The sequence below is a fragment of the Ursus arctos genome, unplaced genomic scaffold (genome assembly GCF_023065955.2).
Source record: "Ursus arctos isolate Adak ecotype North America unplaced genomic scaffold, UrsArc2.0 scaffold_7, whole genome shotgun sequence".
NCBI classification, from domain to species: domain Eukaryota; kingdom Metazoa; phylum Chordata; class Mammalia; order Carnivora; family Ursidae; genus Ursus; species Ursus arctos.
The window spans coordinates 33,627,916-33,652,334 of record NW_026623089.1 but is presented as its reverse complement, the minus strand read 5'-3'; the positions used below and the strand labels follow the sequence as shown (position 1 = coordinate 33,652,334).

Genomic DNA, 24,419 nt, shown 5'->3' with positions numbered 1-24,419 from the left:
TCTAGTAACAGAAGAGGTTAACTCTTCTCTCTACATCTTTTCATCCTTATCCAGACTCAAGATCCTTCTCTACCTCCTCACCTATATACACTTATAATTCACCTATTCACCTATAATTCTTCCTACTGCTACAAGGTAGAAACTAAATTTCCTTTGTTTCACAAAGTTCTCTTCAATACACCAGCCCCTAACAAATGCCTCTAAACTTCTAAATCACTTTGTATTTCCATGCCATCCATTTGGTACTTCATCATATGCTGCGTTATGTAATATTTCATATGCAAGTACCTTGTTTTATTTTTTTAACGATTTATTTATCTTTTAGAGTGCATGAGCCCATGAGCAGGGGGAGGGGCAGAGGGAGAGAGAATCTTCAAGCAGACACCCCACTGAGCGTGGAGCCTGATGTGGGGCTCGATTCCACAAACCTGAGATCATGACCTGAGCTGAAATCAAGAGCTGGACGCCTAATCGACTGAGTCACGCAGTCGATTTATTTTATTTATTTATTTATTTTATTTTTTTAATATAACCTGTTTTATTTTTTTAATATAACCATTGTTAGGGAGTTTGCATGTTCTTAAACAGTAGTTTAATTTGCTACTGGAGTACCCAGGCATGTCATAAGTCCTCTGTAAACATCTGCAGAATGAATTAATGAAGAACTTTCTGTGGCCTGAAATGTGTCAGCCTGCAGTTATCAACAAATTTACCAAAAGACAATTCTCTTTGGAGGGCACCTGTTTATTTTACACTATTTCTCCATGGAATACCTCCAGGGACCCTTTTGGCAGACAGTTCAAAACAAGTGTGATGGAAGAACATTAAAGTAAGATACTATTTTAAATTTCCTGACATATTTAGAGAAGTTCTGTACTCAGGGATTTCTAAATCCATTACAGAATTATTAATATATTTCATAACTCTCTAGGATTCCATAACTCTCTTGGCCGACTATCTTTTACCACAAACCTTTAACCCTATGTAAAATGTAGTACATTTCAACTTTTTCCCCCTTCGGTGAGACTAAGATCTAAGTAATTAAGACTTTTTTCCTTTCAAAATCGGAAAGTAAATTATAATTCCAATTATCTGAGTCTTTTTTTTTTCATTTTTATTTATTTGAGAGAGAGTACGTGCACAGGGGGAAGGGGGAGAGGGAGAGAGAGTCACAAGCCGACTCCATGCTGAGCGCAGAGCCTGATGCCGGATTTGATCTCAAGACCCTGAGATCACGACCTGAGCCAGAACCAAGAGTTGAATCCTTAACCGACTGGGCCATCCAGGCACCCTGAGTCTTATTTTTATTATTTTTTTTAAAGATTTTTATTTATTTATTTGACAGGGCAAGAAAGCACAAGCAGGGGGCACAGCAGACGGAGAAACGGGCTCCCTGAGCAGGGAGCCCAATGCGGGGGAGGGAGGGCTCAATACCAGGACCCTGGGATCATGACCTGAGCCGAAGGCAGTAGCTTAACGAACTGAGCCACCCAGGTCCCCCTGAGTCTTATTTTTAAATGCAAGAGCTGAGGACAACAAAATCAACAGAAAATATTAAAATTCAGGGGCGCCTGGGTGGCACAGCGGTTGGGCGTCTGCCTTCGGCTCAGGGCGTGATCCCAGCGTTATGGGATCGAGCCCCGCATCAGGCTCCTCTGCTATGAGCCTGCTTCTTCCTCTCCCACTCCCCCTGCTTGTGTTCCCTCTCTCGCTGGCTGTCTCTATCTCTGTCAAATAAATAAATAAAATCTTTAAAAATATATATATATTAAAATTCAGGCTATATGTGTCACCCATTTCAAATGCAAGGAATTAATTTATTTCATGAGTTTTATCAATCATGATTTTTGCCCATACTAATTAAAAATATTTAAAAATTAAAGTTTGATAATAAAGAATTATGAGTTATCTGTTTCTCTTTGGATGTCGTTATGAACATTTTATATGGAGCTAATTGCTTTTTTAACAGCTTTATTGAGATATAATTTACATACCATAAAACTCACTCATACTAACTGTACAATTCAATTTTTTCAGTATATTTAAAGAGCTGTGCCACCACTAGAATCTAATTTTATTTTATATTATTTTTTAAATTGAGATATAATGCACAACATTGTATAACTATTACCACTCTAATTCTGGAACATTTTCTTCACCCCAAAAAGAAACCTTGTACTCATTAGCAATCTCTCCCCTTTTCTCTCTTACCCCTCCAGCCCTAGGCAATCACTAATCTACTTTCTGTTTCTATGAATTTTTCTCTTAACATTTAATATAAATGGAATCATACAATAAATAAGTGGTTTTGTGACTGGCTCCTCTTACTTAGCATGTTTTCAAGACTTACCCATGTTGCTGCATTTTTCAGAACGTCATTCCCTGTTATCACCTAATAATATTCTATTGTGTAGGCTACCACATCTGATTTATCCTTTCATTAATTGATGGATATTTGGGTTGTTTCCACTTTTTTGACTGTTAGGAATAATGCTGCTATGAACATTTGTATACAAGCTTTGTCTAGACACACGTTTTTATTTTTCTTGGGTAAACAACAAGGAGTGCAATTACTAGGTCAGGTGCTAATCACTCTTACAATGAATAACATACATTTTTTTTTTCTATTCAAAGGATTTTTGACACAGTCCAGAAACAGACTTTTCATGAAAATCTAATATAAAATCCTTTTTTTTTTTTTTAAAGAAAATAAGGTTAATCTGCACACAGCTTCTCTATCAACAGAACTGTTATCATATTACTTTTCAATTTGGGGTTCAAGTGGAAATTATAAAATGCGGTGAGAACTCCTTTTAGTGTAAACATAAAACTAGACCGAGTTTGCACTAGCCTACTTAATCGATATGCTAGGATCAAATTCTATTTTTTGAGCAGGATGTATATATCCATCTCCTTGCCTTGCACAAGTGCTTAAGAGATAAATACACAGTAAGGGAAGGCTTACCCAGTAGGAGGAGCGATAAATAGGAATTTAAAATATCAAACACCCTGAGTAAACTAAATTCTTATTTCCCTCCACTAGCGGGGGCCTGTTTTACATTTCATGAGAAAAAGGTGAATCGTTAATTATAATTAGTCATGTAAATTCCCAAAGCCTTTCATAAAAGCATCTTTCAGAAATTGGAGTCCAAATAAACTTCTGTTCACATATTTTCTTTTCTTTTTTTTTCTGGCAATGTACACTCTAGTTCAAATATACTCAGGAAGCAAACTTTAAACAGAGAATTAAGAGCTGATTGTAAAATTCCACATTAAAAAAAGAGCATAAAGACACATTTTAATTTTAATTTTAAAGAAGAATCAAACATCTTGCAGCAGAAATGCGGCATAATCTAGGGAAACTACCAGACGTCCTACCAATCACAGCACTGGAGAACGCCACAGGTCGTCCAAAAGACGCATTCGTTTTAGCCAACAGCTCTTGCCTCCCGCCAAAGCTGTCCCTAGAGCGTCAAAGAATAATCCAACGAGTGACTGATGATTTTTCCCTTTTGATTCCCCTCCGCCCCCCTCCTCCACACACATCCACCTGCTTGGAGGTGTCAACGCGACTGGAAATGGTTAACAGTGACCAGCAGCAGAGAAAGAAACAAACACCCCTGACAACCCACAGCTGAGTAAGCAAGAGCTGTTTATTCACGAACATGTTCCATTTGGAGACTGTCGGCGAGCCCTTGAAAGACCAGGCACATTTTAGAAGGCTCCTAGAGAGGGAGAGAATAATCTTTTCTCCCCCGCCACTCCCCCAAAACACACACTGAGAAGCTCCGGTGGGAACCATCTGGTCAAGGCAGCCCCCCTTCCCCCGACCCCTTAGGAATAACCTCCCGCACCAGTGCATCCGACCCCTTGCGCGGGTTGTGTAACTCCCCAAAATGAGCTCAGACGCGCCAGAGGCTGGCCCCAGCCCGAGGGCTTCTGCAGGCGCTTCTGCCACCCCCCACCCCCGCCACGGCCCGCCCCGACGCCACGACCCGGGCTGGGGACCCTGACGAGAAATGGCCCTTCAGCCCCCTTCCCTCACCTGGCTCGGTCCCACCTGAGGGCAAGAGCTGAGAAAAGAAACAGGCAGGAAGGGCTGACCTTGTTGCTACTGACAGTGGAGCGGCACATCCTGCTGCTTCCTGGAAAGCGGCCCGAAGGACATTTTTCCCCCTGGAGGAAGGAAACGGGAGGGCGCCGGCCGGGCGGCGGCGGGCGCGGCGGCGGTGGTCAGGGCGGGCTGTGCAGCCTCTAGCGGGGACGGTCCGAGGACTACATCTCCCAGGCTGCTCTGGGCCGCCTTGCGTCGTGACCCCGGCGCGCACGGAGGCGGTGACTCTTACCTCACAGAGGTAGCTCCTCCGCCGGCAGCAACTCGGCTCCCGCGGTCCATGGACCGGAACCCCGGGCCGACGGGCAGGAACCCGGGCCGCTATCGCCGCCTCCCCACCCCAGACTCCTCCTCCTCGCTCTCCACCGCCTCCTCCGGACGCCCGCAGGACGCGCACCGCCGCCTCCGGGCTCGCGGAGCCAACTCAGGAGGCTGGGCGGCGGGTTCGCGGCTACCGCCGGACTGAGGCCTACTCCGCCGCCTCTCAGTGCTATTGTCCCTGGGCCCGGCCCTGACCAGGTCCACTGGGGAGGGCCGAGTGCGCCGGCTTCACGGAAGATGCCGGACCAAGCACTACAGCAGATGCTGGACAGGTACGGTCAGCTTTGGGGGGAGAAGGCGAGCCGCGGATCCTCGCTCTGACTCTGGCCCTGCCCGCGCCGGGCCTCGAGGCTCTCCGTAAGCGGAGCCCGGCGTGCCGGGAGGAGTTCCACGGCCGGGGGGCCGTGTGAGGGGCAGAAAGTTTGGAGTCCGTGCTGGGGGAGGACAGAGCGGATGGCTCGGGTGCTTAGACTTAAAGCGAAACTTAGGGAGTGGCGTCTAGCTTTGTTGCAACGCCCTTTTGAAGTGAGAGGGGCTTGGGTTAATCCACAGAATTAGTTTCTTTTTCGGTTTCTTACACTCCTCCCCTCCCCCCAAAACTATGTTGTAACGTGTTTGTCGCGATGTCACTGGCAAGAACAACCAGACTATCTTTCAGGGGAGTGATCCCCTACAGTTTTAAGACTCTTTCCAAAAACCAAGGGTAAGCATTCTTTTGGAAAGCCTGAGAGTCCGATTTCGTTCCTCCTTTCCCCCATCGCACCCCACCCCCAAACTGTAAGGTCAAGCGTATCCACAAGGGAGTTTTAACGGTCAGACCAGAGTAGAGGTTATGGAAAACAGCCACATGAGTCCAACACTGAACAGTTAGCATATTTTATGATTCGTTGAGTTCACTGAGAAAGGTTTATCTTGTACTGAAGACAAGTGGCCCATTTTTGGGGGGCTCCTGTCTGTGAAACTCTTGTTGTGAAGTCGGTTGCACCGCCCTCTGCTGTTCAGATTCTAGTTATGGGTTCTACCATGAGTTTTTGGATACTCAATCTACATTTCTCCCTAGCCAAGTCTTAAATTCCTGGCATTGCCAATGCTACAGGCTAATGCATAATGTTTGTGGTTGCTGACAGTTGTCAACAGACCACTGGTCACCCTGTTAAGCAGGTGGTACAGTTCTTCCTGTTGAGTAGAGGTCTAACTGTTAAGACGTTAAATGAAAGGCCTCCCTGAGATTATACCCAGTTAAAAACTGTTTGGATCAGCCACACCCAGAACACAGATCACCCAAGAGTACATCTCCTCCCAGAGTGACATTTTCTCTGGAGCTTAGAATTTTGAGACATCAGTGTTGATGAAAATCATGTTCCTTACTTTATTCAGTTGGAATGACCCAGTGATTAATCCAGCCTTGTTTGAGGTCAGCATTCAGGTCAGGTTGTATTGACTATCCCCTTTTTAATGTAACAACTCATTTATAATCTCCTAGAAGGCAGAAACGTCCTCATTATTTATCTTAAATCCTAGAACAGAGCCTGATACTCGGTAGATCATCAGTAAGTATTTGTTTGATGAACAAATGCATGAATTTTTTTGTCATTTTCCCCAGTTGTCTAGGGGTCTGATAAGTTACTAGGTTTTTCCTTCGTTATAATTTAGCATACTGGCAAATTGCAAAGGACTACTAATGCCCAGAGGAAACCTCCTCATTCCACTGCCAGTTCCAATCAAATGAGACCCTGTTCTGTTGCAGGATATGTTGTAATTAGATTTTTTTTTCCTTTGAGTGTCTGCTGCTTTCAGTCTTACATAGATGACTTTTAGAAGGATTTTTATGTCCAAAAGATGACCTGGCTTTCGTATGTTCTTTGGACATTTCCATAAAAGTAAAAAGCCAAGGGGTACTCATGAGACATTTACAACTTCTCAACAGAAACTTGGAAATTCTGAGTGCGTTTACTAAAGCTGATGACTATAATATTGGCTAAACCTCATCTTTTGTACCTTTTTGACATACCTCAACATAGATTCTTAAGATGACATTCAAAGACTTTTATTATCTCAGTACTTTGCAACCTGGCTTCACATTAGAATCACCTGGAGAACATTTTAAAAATATGCATGGGAGAGCACCTGCATGGCTCAGTCGGTTAAGCATCTGACTCGATTTTGGCGCAGGTCATGATCTCAGGGTTTTGAGATCGAGCCCCCCCCCCCCCCCCCCCCCGCCCCTCCAGGCTCCCTGCTCAGCTGGGAATCTGCTTGGGATTTTCTCTCTCTCCCTCTCCTGTCCCTCCCCACCCACCTCCGCAGGTGCCTCTCACTCCTCCCCCCACTCCCACCATGTACACCGGCTTTCTCAAATAAATAAATTTTTTTTAAAAGTTTTTAAAATTTATTTGAAAGAGTAAGAGAGCACACAAGCAGAGGGAGAGGGAGAAACAGACTCCCCTGCTGAACAGGGAGCCCAACCCTGGGATCATGACCTTAGCCCGAAGGCAGACACTTAACCAGCTGTGCCACCCAGGTGCCCCTAAATAAGTAAATCTTAAAATATATATATATATATATATATATATATATATGGAAGGATGCCTGGCTGTGCCCAAGACCAGTCAGATCACATTTCTAGAAGGATGGGACCTGAAATAAGGGATTATTTCATGATAAAAGTACAGATTTGTGAGAAAAGTTTGGGCTTTAGAGACCATAATTGTGAGATTTTCATTTTACCCCTAGTAAGCGGCAAAATGTGATTTTGGACTTAAATTCTGAGGCTATCCATCCTCATTTATAAAATGAGAATATATGGAGTGCCTGGGTGGCTCAATCAGTTAAGCATCTGCCTTCAGTTCTGGTCATGATCTCGGGAGTCTTGGGATGAAGCCCCATGTCAGGCTCTGGGCTCAGCGGGAAGTTTGCTTCTCCCTCCCCCACTCCCTCTGTGCTCTCTCTCCTTCTCTCCCTCTCTCTCAAATACATAAAATCTTAAAAAAAAAATGAGGATATCCTCACAGGCTTGTATCAAATGAGAACACAGGTAAGCACTTTATAAAACAGTAAAATGCTATTCGTGTGTTAGGCATACAGAAGGTACTTAAGATTCTCCTATAATCAACCAGTGTGGCACTGTCCTCCCCCCTCATCTCCTTCATATTTACTGTCATCTTAATGTGGGCTGGCCCTGCATACAAATTGAACACAAAGATACTTGATTGATTCATTTGAGGAATACTGACAAGCGTAACAGATTAAAATGTGTCAACCTACTCGGGTTCATAATTCTTGCCATGAATTTGGCTCCCCCCCAAGCTTGGTTTTTGGGTGGCAGTTTTTGAGGGACAGAATTTAGCTCAGAAACCTGCCCATATGGTTATTTCTCAAATGCAGGTTTTATTCTTGAGAAGATTAAGGAAATATGTGTAACACATGAATTGTTCTGTTGCTTCCAGGTTAAAAGTTGGGTATTTGGGGGCGCCTGGGTGGCACAGCGGTTAAGCATCTGCCTTCAGCTCAGGGTGTGATTCCGGCGTTATGGGATCGAGCCCCACATCAGGCTCTTCCGCTGGGAGCCTGCTTCTTCTCTCCCACTCCCCCTGCTTGTGTTCCCTCTCTCGCTGGCTCTCTCTATCTCTATCGAATAAATAAATAAAAATCTTAAAAAAAAAAGTTGGGTATTTGATAGTGAATTAATATGTATTTGTATTTATTGAATTTATGTAGTAAATATTGACTGCCTACATATACCTGGTACCATCCTAGGTCTTTGGTATATATAGTGAACACAGCCAAAAATGCTCATATGGGTCTTAAATTCTAGTGACGATTGTGTGTAATTGTAACACGGATTGTGCGTTCAGTTTATACTACTTAGTCTTTCAGGGTTTATAAATTAATGGCAACTTATTAATAGCTGAAGTCAAATTGCCTTGTCCTTTGTGAATAAACTGGTTTAGCGATTGTTTATCTTGATAAATTTTATCGCAGTTTTTGTAGGTGGAAAGAATATATATAGATATATATTTTGATTGCCTTTCATTTTAGTAACAGTAAGCAACTGTCCTGTGTAAATTTATTATTCAAATCTTTTAAATTGCTGTGGGTAAACAGATTTTGAGAGTAGTGGGAAGAGGGGTGGTTTTCTAGTATCGTGAATGATTTGGGATCACAAATCATTGCCCTGAAATTATAAGCATTTATAAACTCAAACGCTTTATATCATTATTCTATCACCAACTATTTTCTTGATTTCTCTTATGTTTCTCAAAATTAGGATTAAATGTATAGAGAGTACAAAGAATATTGTAACAAACTGCAGGAACGGACCTTATGTTTGAAGCCTGGGCCTGCTGAGTTTTGCTTCTGGAAACTTGACTTATGTATACCGCATCCCACAGTAAACACTCAGGAATTTGTTGAGGTGGTTTTGTATCACTTATTTGCACCTAGTGAGTAGGCCCGGCACTTAGCCAGTGTCCTGATACAGTCATATGGGAGGGAAAGAGGAGAGAATAATCTCTTCCCTGCCCCTCTCCTGCAGTGGCAAAGTGAATTAGGATCCTCATTCTGTGAGTGTTATCAAACACAGGTGTACATCCCTTTGGAGGATGTACACTGTTCTGATAGGACCATGCCATATTATCTTTGGATTTATATAATCATCTCTTAATTTCCATTAAAGCAATTTCTCATTTTCTTTGTCATTTGGTATCTTTTCCTCAATCACATCACTATCCCATTTTGACAACTACAGACCAATACGTAGAATTAAAAAGCATAGCCATTAGTTATATTTGCCTATCTGTATGTTAAAAGTGGAAACATTAGAGAAAAAGCCCCTTTGATCACTCTCATCAGTTCCATATCTTTTCTCCATCCCCGTTGCAGTATCATAAATGGATTTATAGTCTTCCCATCTCCTTTGTTTAATGCTTTTATATATACTATATATAATTCATGGTTTTGTTTTTGTTGCTAAAATTTAAATAGGCCTACAATTTGCTTTTTTTAAATACTATTTTGAGTTCTGTGATACTCAGCAATTAAAGAGAATATATATATATAATATTCATTGGATTGACATATTATTCTTTTTTACTTAATCTATTCCCCTGTTCATGATATTTGGTTCATGAAACCAAATGATATATATATATATATATAATATTCATTGGATTGACATATTATTCTTTTTTACTTAATCTATTCCCCTGTTCATGATATTTAGGTCCTTATTTTCTTTTTATTAGCTTTCCTTATAATTGGACTTTGTCCTCAGCTATACTAAAAGTATACTAAAGGTCACCAATAATTTCTTTTTTTTTTCTTTAAGATTTTATTTTAGAGCGAGAGCCGGGGGCAGGGGTGGAGGGAAGTGGGGGGCAGAGGGAGAGGGAGAGAGAAACTATCAAACATCCTCCTCACTGAGCATGGAGCCCAATGTGGGGCTTGACTCATGACCCTGAGATCATGACTTGAGTGGAAATAAGAGTTGGAAGCTGAGGGGCACCTGGGTGGCACAGCGGTTAAGCGTCTGCCTTCGGCTCAGGGCGTGATCCTGGCGTTATGGGATGGAGCCCCACATCAGGCTCCTCTGCTATGAGCCTGCTTCTTTCTCTCCCACTCCCCTTGCTTGTGTTCCCTCTCTCGCTGGCTGTCTCTATCTCTGTCGAATAAATAAATAAAATCTTTAAAAAAAAAAACAAAAAACAGTTGGAAGCTGAACTGACTGAGCCACCCAGGTGCCCTGTAAAGGTCACCAGTAATTTCTTAACTACTAAACCTAACGCCTTTTTTGCTTGGTCCTCATATCCTTGACATATATTTAGTGAAGATGAAACTGATGATCACCACCCCCTAACTTCTTGAAATTCTATTCTATTTTTTTTTAAAGATTTTATTTATTTATTTATTTATTTATTTATTTATTTATTTATTTATTTGACAGAAAGAGAGAGACAGCCAGTGAGAGAGGGAACACTAGCGGGGAGTGGGAGAGGAAGAAGCAGGCTTCCTGCGGAGGAGCCTGATGTGGGGCTCGATCCCAGGACCCCGGGATCACGCCCTGAGCCAAAGGCAGACGCTTAACGACTGAGCCACCCAGGCGCCCCTGAAATTCTATTCTATTATACCATACTATTTTTCTATCTTTTGCTTCCCCCCACTCATATATTACCTTACCTTTACTCCCTTCAGTCACGTAAGTATGGCTTAAGCCTCAGCACTTAACCATTCTTCTCTGAAGTGTACCCACTAACTATCTCACTTTCACCTCTGTTTAAATGACTCCCAGATGTGTGTCTTTATTCCTGACCACTTTTCCATATTTCAGGGTCTCTTTCCTAGCTGGCCAATAGACATTTCCATTTTGTGTATACGTGGTATTGCTAGCACCTTAACATATCTAAAACTAAACTGATATTTCCCTGGCTTTTACTTTTCTTCCCAGTTTTTGGATTTTGATTAGACCATCCTTCTAGTCCACCAACCATGAAACCTAAGTCTTTTGTTTTGTTTTGCTTTTTGCTTTTTTTGCTTCTTTCCCTCCAAATTCACTCATCAAATAATATAGATTCTTTCTCTGGTTCTACTTTTTCTCTTCCAGTTTGACTTATAGAGTAGTATCAGAATTGGCCAAGGCATAATTATAATCACCTCATTTCCATGCAAAACCTGCCAGTCTGCTCATCACCGATATGATAAAATGTAAACTTTCAAGACCCTGGTGAAGGGGTTTAGGTCTGTTAATGTAGTTCAGCCTCAACATACCTTCATCATACTCTTCTGCATTCCACTACATTGTCCTCTGGATATATCCTATGCTTTCTTTTTAAAGATTTGATTGATTGATTGATTGATTGATTGATTGAGAGTGTGTGCATGCAGGTGGAGGGACAGAGGGAGAGAGAGAGAGAATCCTCAAGTAGACTCCAGCCGAACACAGAGCACCAAATGGAGCTTGTTCCCTGAGATCATGCCTGAGATCATCCCCTGAGCTGAAACCAAAAGTCATATGCTTAACTGACTGAGCCACCCAGTCACCCTGATATCCTATGCTTTCATTTCCTTATTTTTGTTTTAGGTGACTTCCTCCCTTTTAATACCTGGCTAACTCTTACCATCTTAAGAATTAGCTCAAATATCACCTTGAAGCATTATGTAGCCCCTTTAGGCAGAGTGAGTTACTCCCTTCCTGTGTTTCCATAGAACATTTACACATTTAGCATAGTAAATCACATTGTATTGTAATTTTGTTAATGCACCTATCCTATGTCTCAGCCTTCTGCACATACTCATTACCACCACCACCATGCACATTCAACTGGAAGTTCATTGAGAACAGAAACTATTCCCTATTCCTTTTACCCACAAGAGCCTTGGAGTACATTGGAGACGCTGTTGAATCTGTGTCTTTTCTTTTCATTCTTTATGACATCCGTGCTTAGAATCATCTTGCAAAAACACCATTTAAGACACTGAGAGTATGGCTGGCACCAACTACCTTTTTAAAGCTTTGTTTCTCTTGAAGAATGAATACATACATATCTGTTGGCCAGGCCAACTGATTTATTTGCTCACTGTCCTCTGAACACAAGATGTTCTTTAGCATCTTGCCTTTCAAAGTTCTGCCCATTCTTCAAGACCCAGTTTCGATTCTGCCTCATTTATAAAGCTTTTCTGGCTATTTTAGCCAGAAATATTTTCCCCTCTTCTCCATACTTATGTAGCAATACTTTACATGCCCTGTATACATACATGACTCCTAACTCTTTACATGCCAAAGTTCATAAATTGATGAGAGATGGTAATATTTATATGGCACAGTGGAATAGACTGGAAGGAATTTAGATGTCTGGTGAAAGCTCCTTATGACTACTTAAAAGTATCTTAGCAAAAATGAAACAATTTCTTATACTGGCTCTAATGTCCTATGAAATAAGAAATGGAAATTTTTCTCAGAATTCACTATACATGTGGCAGTGTGGTATAGTGAAAAAAGCCAGTGTTTTGGAGTTGAGGCCTAGATTGCATCTGTGCCTCTCTATGAGGCTTTGGGCAGATTACTTAACCTTTTTGGGCTTTTGTTTCCTTATTTATTTAAGATGGAAATAATTATGCTTGCAGAGTTTATGAAGATCAGAGACAAAGTGTATGTATGGCATGAATATATGCTTGATTGCTTTCATTGTGGTATATTTCCCTTCAGTTTTACCCTTCGGTAATGTGTCGTGATTGTGGTTATATCTTTGTGATGAATCCAGATACTTTAACTTCCATTCCACTTGGGTGAACAGACATATAAAGGGATTTTTAGTCTTCTTGATGGTATAGTTCCTGTTCCAGAATACATGGGGTGTGACACTTTTAATCCTTAAACAAAGCAAGCAGTGTGCGGTTCTTTCCATTGTTAAATGGGGCCTTTCTTGCATTAACCAGAGTATGGATCTCTAAAGCATGTTCTGAATTAAGGAGTGCTTGTTCTCTTTACTTAAAATAGTCCTGCAAATACATTGTTAAGGCACCATATATAATAAAACCACAGCAATTTAAAGCTTGTTTCATTGTTCTCTCTCCTACCTCCTGAAATTCTTCTATTCTGCTACCCCAGTTTTCATTAAAGTGATCTCTAAGGTAGGAACCTATGATTTCCCACATCTTTCTGATAATCCAAGATAAACACCTGTAATTTGAGTCTGTAAAGATAGACTTTACTGCCAGTTGTTGCATTAGATAGCATACCTATCTTGCTCAGTAAATTTATGTGCTATCAAGAAACTATTTTATTGATAAAGTTTCCTCCCCTTTTTTTCACATACTTTTAAGAAATAATTATATAAACAGTGGATGACTCACAAATGAGCCTTACGAAGTGAGGTTATCTTTGTCATCCAACCTTTCCTAATTGGTTTATAAAATCTATGTAGTATCTATGTAATAGCTTTATCTTAAAACCATGTTGGTCTTCTCATTGTCCATGACCATATGCTCATTTCTGTCTGTAAGCTTGTTTTTGCTGTTTTGCTTACTTAGAATACCCTTTTCATTCCCAATTCAGCATGAATTCTCAGTCTTTTCATGAAACCATCTCAGCTCTTTCATCCTGTGTTTCTTACTGTCATCACATTTCTGTATTATGGTCTCTGACATCTTTCCTTGACATTTAGTGTATTCCTTGTGGCATCAAATAGTGAATGTACTTAGTAGATACTCAAGTTGATTTAAGAGGAGATCTTGAATAATCTTAGGTTTAAGGCAAATAAGCCATGTATTCCTTAAACAGTTTATATAAAGTTTACTGTTAGGAAGGATATGTCACTGGAAAAAAGTTACAATTTTAAAGTCATGTAGAATAAAATGATCTTTTATAAAGAGTGGCATGTTACATGTACAGATTTAGTGATATTACCAATACCAATAAGGCTATACATTTATGTTAGGGAATAAGTAATATTCTTTAGGTTCATCTAGTTCTTTTTCTTGTCTTCATGGTATGATAATAGTGATTTGTTTTTTAACCTCTGAGCCAGTTGTGATAATTCCCAGATTTCCCTTTACTTTAGAAAGTAATGTGCCCCATCTTGGCAGGTGGGAAGGCATGGAAGTAAGCAGTGTATATATCAGCAAGCAGGAGGCATTTAGAGAACCTAGTGGAGGGGTGCCTGGGTGGCTCAGTCAGTTAAGGGTCTGCCTTCGGCTCAGGTCATGATCTTGGGGTCTGGGGATCAAGCCCTGTGTCAGGTTCCTCCCTCGTCAGGGACTCTGCTTGTCTCTCTCCCTCTGGCCCTCCCCCCCAACACATGCTTTCTCTCTCTCTCTCTCTCTCTCTCATAAATGGATAAAATCTTTAAAAAACAAAAGAAAAGCTAGTGGAAAGAAAAGACAGTGGAAGAAAAAGAATTGAGAGGACTTGAATGAGTATCTTAAGCAGTGGTGGTGGCCTATTGAAAAATTTGGGGGGATGATTAGGAATCCAGGACTTTTTCCGCTGAATACGAGGGTGCCAAACAGGATTGCTTTATGTGCGAATTTAGGTAACAAAGTGTATCCATAAAATCTAGACATAGATGTAAAGTTGACACCATCTTTCTCATCTTTATCAGTGCCATTATTGCTGGTGTTCATTTGGTGGTTATATATACGCCAGACATTTGGGGAGGTTTAGAGGGAGAGAGAAATTTAAGCAGGCTCCATGCCCAGCACAGAGCCCCCCAACAGGGGCTTGATCTCACAACCCTGAGATCATGACCTGAGCTGAAATTAAGAGTCAGAAGCTTAACTGACTGAGCCACTCAGGCACCCCTGCCAGGCAATTCTTTTTTTTTTTTTTTTTTTTTTAAGATTTTATTTATTTGACAGAGACAGCCAGCGAGAGAGGGAACACAAGCAGGGGGAGTGGGAGAGGAAGAAGCAGGCTCCTAGCAGAAGAGCCTGATGTGGGGCTCGATCCCATAAGGCCGGGATCACGCCCTGAGCCAAAGGCAGACGCCTGACGGTTGCGCCACCCAGGCGCCCCCTGCCAGGCAATTCTTAAGCAGTTTTATGGTCACTTGTTTAATCCTTTACAATAAGGGATCTTAACATTAAACCTTTTTTATGCAGAGAACTCCTTTGGCAGACTGGTTGAGCCTATGGGCTCCTGCTCAGAATGTTTTGAAGGAATGAAACAAAATATATAGGATCAGAAATGAAACCAATTATGTTGAACTATAGCAAATCATCATATTAAAAATCTGACATAGTAATATGAGCTTTAACATCTTAAGGTATAAGATCTGTTGGTTGGTCTGAGAACTAAATTCAAATTAGCAATGAGCTAAATGTTATTTTGGGATATGCACCTCTACCTGTAAAATAATATGAAAATTTCTGGTCACTATACTAATTTCTAATTTCTGTACTGCTTAGTATTACTATGGTTTGCTTACCTTCATCACTGGAAGAAAATTAAATTTTATTTAGGGTTAGCAAAAATAAGATGTGATTTCTTTCCCCATCCAAATTTGCCAAACCCTGTAAGTTTCCATGGACCCCAGATTAAGAACCCCTTCTTTACGATACAAGAGATTCTGTCATTATATCTATAGTAAGTGGTGAGCAGGGATTTGAACTCTGGCAATCTGGCTCTAAAGCCCAGGTTCTTTACTCATTTAGAACATCCTGAAATCACATAGTCTTTTCCCCCAAATTTAGCTAGCTCTTTTCTTTAGGAAAAAAAAAATCTTAAGCATTTTTGTTTAAATGAAAAACCAAATAATTTAAAGTTTACATTGAGTGTAAGATGAAATTTTATTTCTGTATTGTGGTGAGTTGAGGAGACTTAAAAAGGAAATAAAGAAGGAAAAAGAAAAGAAGGATAGCTAGAGCAGATTCTCAAACTTCAAGTATTGTGATCACCTGTCAGCCTGTGATCAAAAAATACAATGTCAACAGTTCCTCAAGAAAATTAGAATTACCGTATGTAATCCAGTGGTGCCACTTCTGGGTGTATATACCTCAAAGAATTGAAAGCAGGGCCTCAAAGAAATATTTGTATACCCATGTTCATAGCATTATTTACAGTAGCTAAATATGGAAGCAACCCAAGTAGCTATTGAACAGTGAACGGATAAGCGGATAAGCATTATGGAATATTATTCAGCTTTAAAAAAGGAAGGATATTCTGCGGTAAGCTACAACGTGGATCAACCTTGAGGACATTGTGCTAAGTGAAATAAGCCAGTCACGAGACAAATACTGGATGTTTCCATTTATATGAGGTACTTAGTGTCTTTATGATTTTGACTATTCTATAATGGTGTTTGTCAGGGGCTGAGGGGAAGAGAGAATGGGGAGTTGCTTAATAGGTATAGAGTTTCAGATGGGTGGTTGTGATGGTTGCAAAACACTGTGAATGTATTTTTTTTTAAGGTTTTATTTATTTATTTGACAGAGAGAGGGAAAGAGCATAAGTAGGGGGAGTGGCAGAGGGAGAGGGAGAAGCAGACTCCCCACTGAGCAGGGAGCACAACAGGGGGCTTGATCCCAGGACCCTGAGATCGTGACCTGAGCTGAAGGTAGGCACTTAACTGACTGAGCCACCCAGGCACCTCAGCATTGTGAATTAATTAATTTATTTATTTATTTATTTATTTAAGATTTTATTTATTTGACAGAGAGAGAGGCAGTCAGCGAGAGAAGGAACACAAGCAGGGGGAGTGGGAGAGGAAGTAGCAGGCTCCCAGCAGAGGAGCCTGATGTGGGACTCGATCCCAGGACTCTGGGATCACGCCCTGGGCCGAAGGAAGACGCTTAACGACTGAGCCACCCAGGTGCCCCTGTGAATGTATTTAATACCACTAAACTATACACTTAAAAATGCTTAAGATGGTAAATTTTATGTTATATGTATTTTGCCACAATAAAAAAGAAAAATAATTAAATGGGGTTTTTTAAATAAAATTTTTAAATGTAGTGTCACTTCCTACTCCCAGAGTTTCTCATTCTGTATGGTCTTCGGTAGGGCCTGAGAATTTACATTTCTAGTAAGTTCTCAAATGATGTTTGTGCATCACATTGAACAGATTGGAAGATTGAAGGGGACCAGGGAGCAGGGGATGACTTAAAGAGAAACTTAGACTTTGGTCGGAAATTACAACCTCTTCTTGAGTGTGGACTTTGAAAGGTTTTTGGCTTTGTTCTTTGAAATAGGAAATAGCCAGTTATTCTCCCTTATTAGGACATTCAGAATGCATCCCATAAATTATAACATTAAAATTGTGATAACTCGAATTAAAGTAGAATTGTTATATCGACCCTAAAATGCAAATATTATGGCATTATCAGTAAAATTTTTAATTTCAAAATGTTGGGTTTTATCTTTGTTGTCTGTTTTTATCTAAGAAAAGCTTGAAGACTCAAAGTACTTGCAATGAGAATTAGGTTTATTTAAGACTTTTCTGTTCAAGTTCTGGTCAGTAGGAAACAAAGCTGTTGACAAAAAATACTGTGTGTACTTATAAAAGCTGTTTGGAGTTTATATCATATGATTGTTCTGGGCCCGTCTCCTATATCTAGTTTTTCACACTCTATCAAGATTGTTTGGGTTGCACTTGGTGGGAAATCTGCCCCAAACTGGTTAAACTAAAAAAAAAAAAACAAAACAGCTATAGGTTTATGTAAGTGAACAGTGCAGAAGTATATTTAGCTTTAAGCACAGCTTGATACATGTCTCAAAGCTATCAGTTTCTTTCAGCTTCCTCTGGGTTCTTAGGCTCCACATGGTGGTTCTCCTGGCAGTATAGCCTTACACCTTCATTTAGTTTCACACTTTCCTGCCTTCAAGCTCAGTAAAAAAAGAGAAAGCCTGTGTTACCAGCTTTGCCAGCAAAAATTCCAAGATCAGTCCTTTAAAACCAGCTTCATGGGCCCAGTCTTCAATCACTGTAATTTGGGGGTGGGATATGCTCTCAAACCAATCTCAGGATTACTTTTCCTGGAGCTGGGGATGGGGGAGGACGAACTGCCTAAACTACATACAGGACTGATGTTATAAGAGAAGGGTGGTTTTCCATTGAAAGCGTGGGGTGCTGTTCCTAAAAAAGAGGAGAAATCATGCTGTCCATTAAACCACAAATTTCTTCTCTGTCCTCAGCATTCTAAGATCTTGAGAAACTGTAAACCCATCATTTTCAGTGACCTCTTTCTCCCTAAAAGGAGGGAGGTGGGGAATCAGAGAATAAATAACTGAAATAGACTGCACCAAGAAGGGAGTGGGGTATAAGGAAGGAAAGAGGGAAAGCATAATTATAAGATCTTCTCAGCTTATGTTCCTGGTCAGTCTATCAGAAGTTTTATGAAAATGAAGAAAGGAAGGATTCATAAATATACATATTTTATTCCCTCCCCCGTTTTCCAGCCCTGAAGACTAGTAACTCTGTCCTATATAAGCTATTTGCCTAAAAACATTTATGTGACCATTTTTATATACTTTAAGTTAATTTCCCATGTGTCTGGCCCTTTTATCACAGACTAATGTTCTTTACATATTAGGTAGATTAAACTCATATATCTAGTAAGGTTGTAAATCAGTTAATAAATTCTTTAGAACTTAACATTTTCTGTACTATCACTTATATTTTTTAAAAAGCAGTTATTTATAACATAAGCAAATCCAGTATGTGTCTCCTTCATACAGTTTGCTTTCACCAATCCCTTTACTTTTTTTTTTCACCTGCCATTTTTCTTTTTTCTTTCTTTCTAAGATATTTAATTATTAGAGAGCACCTGTGAGCCAATGGGAGGAAGGGCAACGGGAAGGGAGAGGGACAAACAGACTTGGTGCTGAGCATGGAGCCCTACACAGGGTCCTGTCTCATGACCTGATCATGACCTGAGCCCAAACCAAGAGTCAGATGCTTAATCAAATGAGCCACCCAGGCGCCCCTCACCTGCCATTTTTCTATACCAGCAGTTCTCAAACTTCACCTCAGGATCACCTTCACAGAATTCAAGGCCCTCCTCCTCCAGAGTTTCTGATTCACTAGCTCTGGGGTGGAACTAGAGAATTTGCAGGTTACCAAAGGAGGCTGAAGCTGCTGGTCCAGGAAACTTTGTTTCAAGAATCTCTGTAATCACCTGTCCCTGCCTCTGCTAATTTCTGTCACTCCTCCCTGAAGCCTTCTCTGATCTATCCAAATTGATCACTCAATTTCTTCTTAAAATGGATATACCTATGGTAATTTCACTGGAACCTTTAATCTCTTCTCTCTACTGGATGTGCCCTAATTGTAGGATTTTCCAAATAGATACAATCATCCATTTATTTTGTGCAACAACATGGACCCAGTGAATGCTCAGTAAATGTTGCTGGCAACATGTGTACTATTGTTAGAAAATTGCATTACATATTTGTAGCTAACCTATAATTTTTAGATGAAGTAATTTGGTGTTATCAGAAGTTTAATATTTGATCTCAAATGACCATCATCAAATTAACTGTGTAATGACTGGAATAAAGAGAAAATGGATATGGTAAGTCAGTGGGTTTGAGAGTATTGGTATCAGTAATGTTTCTTTTAATATCTCCTCTGTAAGATAAATTCAATTAATCTGTAACAAGCATTAGCTTCAAAACCCAAATTTGTAAACTGTATACTATCACTATGAATCAAACAATAAAAGCAAGGTTATTTGTATTAGCAGTTCTTATTGGGCTTAACTTCTAGTATGTTTCCATATAAATCATATGGAAAATAAATAATTGTTCAACTATCTTACCTACCATAGTTGTGAAATTAGAAAAAATACCTAAAATGCTTTAAATGTCAGTTGAGTACCTTCTAAAAAGTAAACTATAAAAAGTGTTTAGGGGTATACTGATGCCTTAACTTTGAAATGCGTCAAAAAAAATGGATTGATGGATGAATATGTAGTATAGCGCATATAAAGCAAAATGGTAAGAATTATAAAATCTAGATATTGAGAATATGGATAGTCACTGAACAGTTTTTCACCTTTTTTTTGAAAGTTTGAAATTTTTCATAATAAAATTTGGGGAAAGATAACCTTAACACTAAATAGAATTTGTGGGGAATATAGCTATACAAGTACTTGCTTTAGATTGAAATACGAAATTGCCATTTATATAGGTCAAAAACAGACAATACAGGCAATTTCATTTGGTTCAACCTAGTATTAAAGTTGTTCTGAGTAGATGTATTTTTACATTTTGGTTTTTTTCCTGATGACTGAAATTGCCTTTATTCAATTCACCGTAATACTGATTAATCATGCTAGTCTAGAATATGCTCATTGTTGAAATGAAAAATTTAGAAGAACTTAGAAAGTTTCTAGGTATTCTGCCTGTGTGTTGTTACCAAAACTCTGTATCTCATTTCCCAGAGGTATATAAATATATTTACAAAATTACCTCAGTTGTGGGTCAGATACATACTAACACATCAGTTAACGAAGTCTGTTTGCTCTCTACTTGTCAGTTGAAGTTCTGTGGAAAACTTTGTAGATTATAGAGTTACATCCCAGTCAAACCATGGCTAATGATGATGGTTGCATAACAGTATGAATGCACTTCATGCTGATTATACTCTAAAAAATGGTTAAAGTAGTACAATTTATGTATATTTTCCTACAATAAAATTTAAAAGGTGGAGAGGAGGAGGGGGCACTGCACTTTTGGATAACCAATTCAGACCGCTTGGCTGAGGTGGGTCAGAGTGCTAAAGAAACACTACCTACCTACCATTTTTTACCAAAGTCATATGAAACCTGACTGAATTTGAAAGCAGAGTAAAATCACAATTTTGGATGTTATTGCTGTGAATTCAGTTAAGCTTTTTTCCCTATTCTAGTTGGAAAATTTTAATTGGAGAACACAATTAAAATTTATGTTGTTCTACAAGGACTGGAGACCTCACGCATCTATAGTACCTGATTATATAGTCTTTCCCATTGAGCATAGTTAAGCTAGTTGTTCTGACAGAAGCCACTCATCTAATTAAATGAAAAGTACACAGTAGGTAGCAAGCTTTAATTAGCAGTTTCCAGTTGTACAAACTTTAATAGAGGGAGGAGTGAATGGTTTCACTGAGTTGAATTGTTTCTGCCCTAATGGAAATTAGTGTCAAAACTTGTGTCAATTGGGAGAAAAAATAAAGAATTGAAACCTAATCCCACAAGAACAAATTAGACTTCATGAGGTACTCTTTTTTTTTTTTTTTCAAGATTTTTTTTTTTTTTTTTTAGGGGTGCCTGGGTGGCTCAGTTGGTTAAGCATCTGACTCTTGATTTCATCTCAGGTCATGATAGGGTTGTGGGATCAAGTCCCATATCAAGTTCTATGCTCAGTGGAGAGTCTGCTGGACATTCTCTTTCTCTAGGAGAGAAAGGGAGGGAGAGAGAGAAAGAGTGTGTGTTGGGGGGAGTAGAGGAAGAGGGAAAGAATCTTAAGCAGACTTCCCACTGAGCACTGAACCTAATAAAGAGTTGGACGCTTAACCAACTGAACCACCCAGGCGTCCCCATGAAGTAAGTACTCTTAAAAGCAAAATGGGAAATGTTTTAAAATTAACTATCTCAATAGAATTTTTAATATAAGCACCTCAGAGTTGAGACTTCTAAATTTCAAATATAATAATTATAATTTCACAAAAAAGGAAAGCCACTCATACCTATAATGGAAACATTCAGGCCCAAATTTACTATATCACTATACTAAAACAAGTGATCCTAATGCCTTCATCTCTTCCCTTTGTGCTCTTTTTTAAAACTTAATAATCTCTCTTCTCATAATCATACTTTACCAGAGAGAGAAATGGTTTTTTTTCCTTGGTTGAAAATTGAATAAGACCATAGTGAAATTATTTCTGTAATACTTAGTTTCCCAAGTTGAAGAGGTTAAGAGGTTAGTGCTGTTGAAGTGGGGAAAATACTGAATTTCACATATTCCTGTGCTTACCACTCCTCAAAGAATTACTAGGTCTTATAAAACAAAAGCAGCTTGAGGGTTGTCATTTTGTGCTGATGCATAATTTTTAGAAAGATGGAGGAAATTACATAAAAGCAAAATTCAGAATACAAGATTCTTCAGAGGAATACAAGAAAAAGCAGAAATTCGTCTACTGGAAATGTATTGATTGTTTTGTCTTCTTGGTATTTAAATGTAAAGTAGAGGTTCTATAATATAAAATAGTGGGCTCATCCCATTAAGTTAGAGCTACAGTAGAAAGGAGACTGGGGTCTTAAAGATAACATCATTATTTCTGTTTTAATTTACAGAAGTTGCTGGGTGTGTTTTGCCACTGATGAAGATGATAGAACAGCTGAATGGGTGAGACCATGCAGGTGCAGAGGATCTACAAAATGGGTTCACCAGGCTTGTCTACAGCGCTGGGTAGATGAAAAACAAAGAGGAAACAGTACAGCCAGAGTGGCATGTCCTCAGTGCAATGCTGAATACTTAATAGTTTTTCCAAAGTTGGGTAAGCAGATCCTTAAAAACAACAGAGATATATGTGATGTTATTTTATATAACTCTATGATCTCAGGTTTATTTTAAAGTGACCCATCTGTTTGCTGCTTTGTAAATTTCTCTCTTTCTGTTGTTTCCTCTCTAAATGTTATTTGTTTTGCCAGCAGTTTACATTATCCTTAATGTATCCTCAAATCCACCCATTTGTGTGTTAAATGTTTTTATTTTGGTTGAGTGGATAAAAAACTTGGACATCTAATTCGGTGGATAAAATCAAATAACAAAACTATAATAAAAAGGCTGACCAAAAGAGCCTTATTCTCTGGAGACCATTGATGTAGGAGAAAGAGAACAATGTGTTCTTTCTAATACTTATCCTTAATTCTTCCATTAAGGAATAAAAGTAGGGAAGTTAAAGACTTAATAGTGTTAATCTCATCTTTGGAATCCAATTTATGTGGTGGTCCTTCATGAAAACTGCTTTCTTCTTTCTGTAACTTGGCAGGCAAGGAATGACCAAAGATCTTCTAGAATGGGACTAGCATTGAAAAAAGTAGAGCACGCTATTTAAAGGAAGCTGTAACTAAGGCTGATACTTAGTTACCATGTTCCATTACAGCCATGTGATTATGAACTGGTGTCTGTTTGATGTTTATGCCATACCAGTTGTTAAACATTTTTAATACCACCTTTGACTGTAGTCAAGAGATATATGAAGGCACTTTGGGTTCTGGGAAGGTCAGACAAAGAATGACTTTCAAGGGGGAGGAGAATTCAAGGAGAAATTTGAAATAATTATTAGATGTGTGTTTTCTAGGGGCTATACATACTGAAATAAGACCCCCTTTAAAAAAAATAAGGCAACATAAATGCAGATAATGAAATGCTTTTCTAATGTGAGACAGTTAATCAGGGCAAACAAAATTTCCTTGATTGTCTGTATTTCTCTAGCGTAATTCATAAGGAATATGAAGGAAGAAATAATAGCTTCTTGTGAAAGGAAAGTAGTAGAGAAAGTAGTTTTCTCAAACATTTAGAATATGTGGACCACATGATGGGTCTTCATGTACACCACGGATTTTAGATAAAGACAAAAAAGTAATCCAAAAGTTGACCCTTGAACAACACAGTGGTTAGGGGCACTGACCCACCCCCTGCGCAGTTAAAAATTCACCTACAGCGGGGCTCCTGGATGGCTCAGTCTGTTAAGTGTCCGACTCTTGATTTCCACTCAAGTCATGATCTCATGGTCGTGAAATCGAGCCCTGTGTCAGCTCCATCCTGAGTGCAGAGCCTGCTTGAGATTCTCTCCTCCTCTGCACCTCCCCGCTTATGTGGGCTCGCTCGCTCTCTCTCTCTTAAAAAATAAAAATATTAAAAATTCACCTACAGTTTTTGACCCCCCTAAAACTTATCTACTAATAGCCTTACCATTAATATAAACGTTGATTCACACATATTTTATATATTTTATGTATGAGATACTGTATTCTTACAATAAAGTAAGCTGGAGAAAAGAAAATGTTAAGAAAATCCTAAGAGAAGGGCACCTGCGTGGCTCAGTCAGTTAAGCTTCTGCTTTTGGCTCAAGTCATGATCTCAGGGTCCTGGAATTGAGCCCCACATCATGCTCCCTGTTTAGCAGGGAGTCTGCTTCTCCCTCTCCCTCTCCCCCCTGCTCCTGCTCTCTCGCTCTCAAATAAAATAAATAAAATTAACAAAAAAATCATAAGAGAAAACACATTTATAGTACTGTACTGATTTTGTATAAAAAAAAAAAATCCACATATAAGTAGAGCCACACAGGTCAAACCATGTTGTTCAGGAGTCAACTATAATATTAAAGCAGTATTCTAAAATAATTTAAACATTAGGAAAAGCAATTACTGCTGCATTCTTTCACCATACTGATACCTAGCTCGCTAAAGTCAAAGGTTTCATATTTAACTGTTTCTTTTCCTACTCTTTAATTCTACTGATAATCCCACTTTTCAACTATAGGTTTTTGAGAATAGCAGCAAGTAC

At 39.4% G+C, this 24,419-nt stretch overlaps 2 protein-coding genes across 3 annotated transcripts in view; one reads left to right on the top strand and one right to left on the bottom strand.

Annotated features, from left to right (window-relative positions):
- The window catches only part of CPEB3 (cytoplasmic polyadenylation element binding protein 3), a 178,538-nt gene extending 174,282 nt beyond the window's left edge, over window positions 1-4,256 (bottom strand). Inside the window, exon 1 of one of the 2 annotated variants that reach the window (XM_026481651.4) lies at window positions 4,105-4,256. The gene's annotated coding sequence lies outside the window, so the exon portion shown is untranslated. The other variant, XM_044378035.3, reaches the window with a different exon arrangement.
- Window positions 4,257-4,339: 83 nt separating this feature from the next.
- Window positions 4,340-24,419, top strand: part of MARCHF5 (membrane associated ring-CH-type finger 5) — a 51,040-nt gene continuing 30,960 nt past the window's right edge. The window contains exons 1-2 of the mRNA XM_026481654.4: window positions 4,340-4,707; window positions 22,202-22,404. Of these exons, the coding sequence (XP_026337439.1) occupies window positions 4,673-4,707; window positions 22,202-22,404 (238 nt within the window). The 5' untranslated portion in view covers window positions 4,340-4,672. The remainder of the gene's footprint in view (window positions 4,708-22,201; window positions 22,405-24,419) is intronic.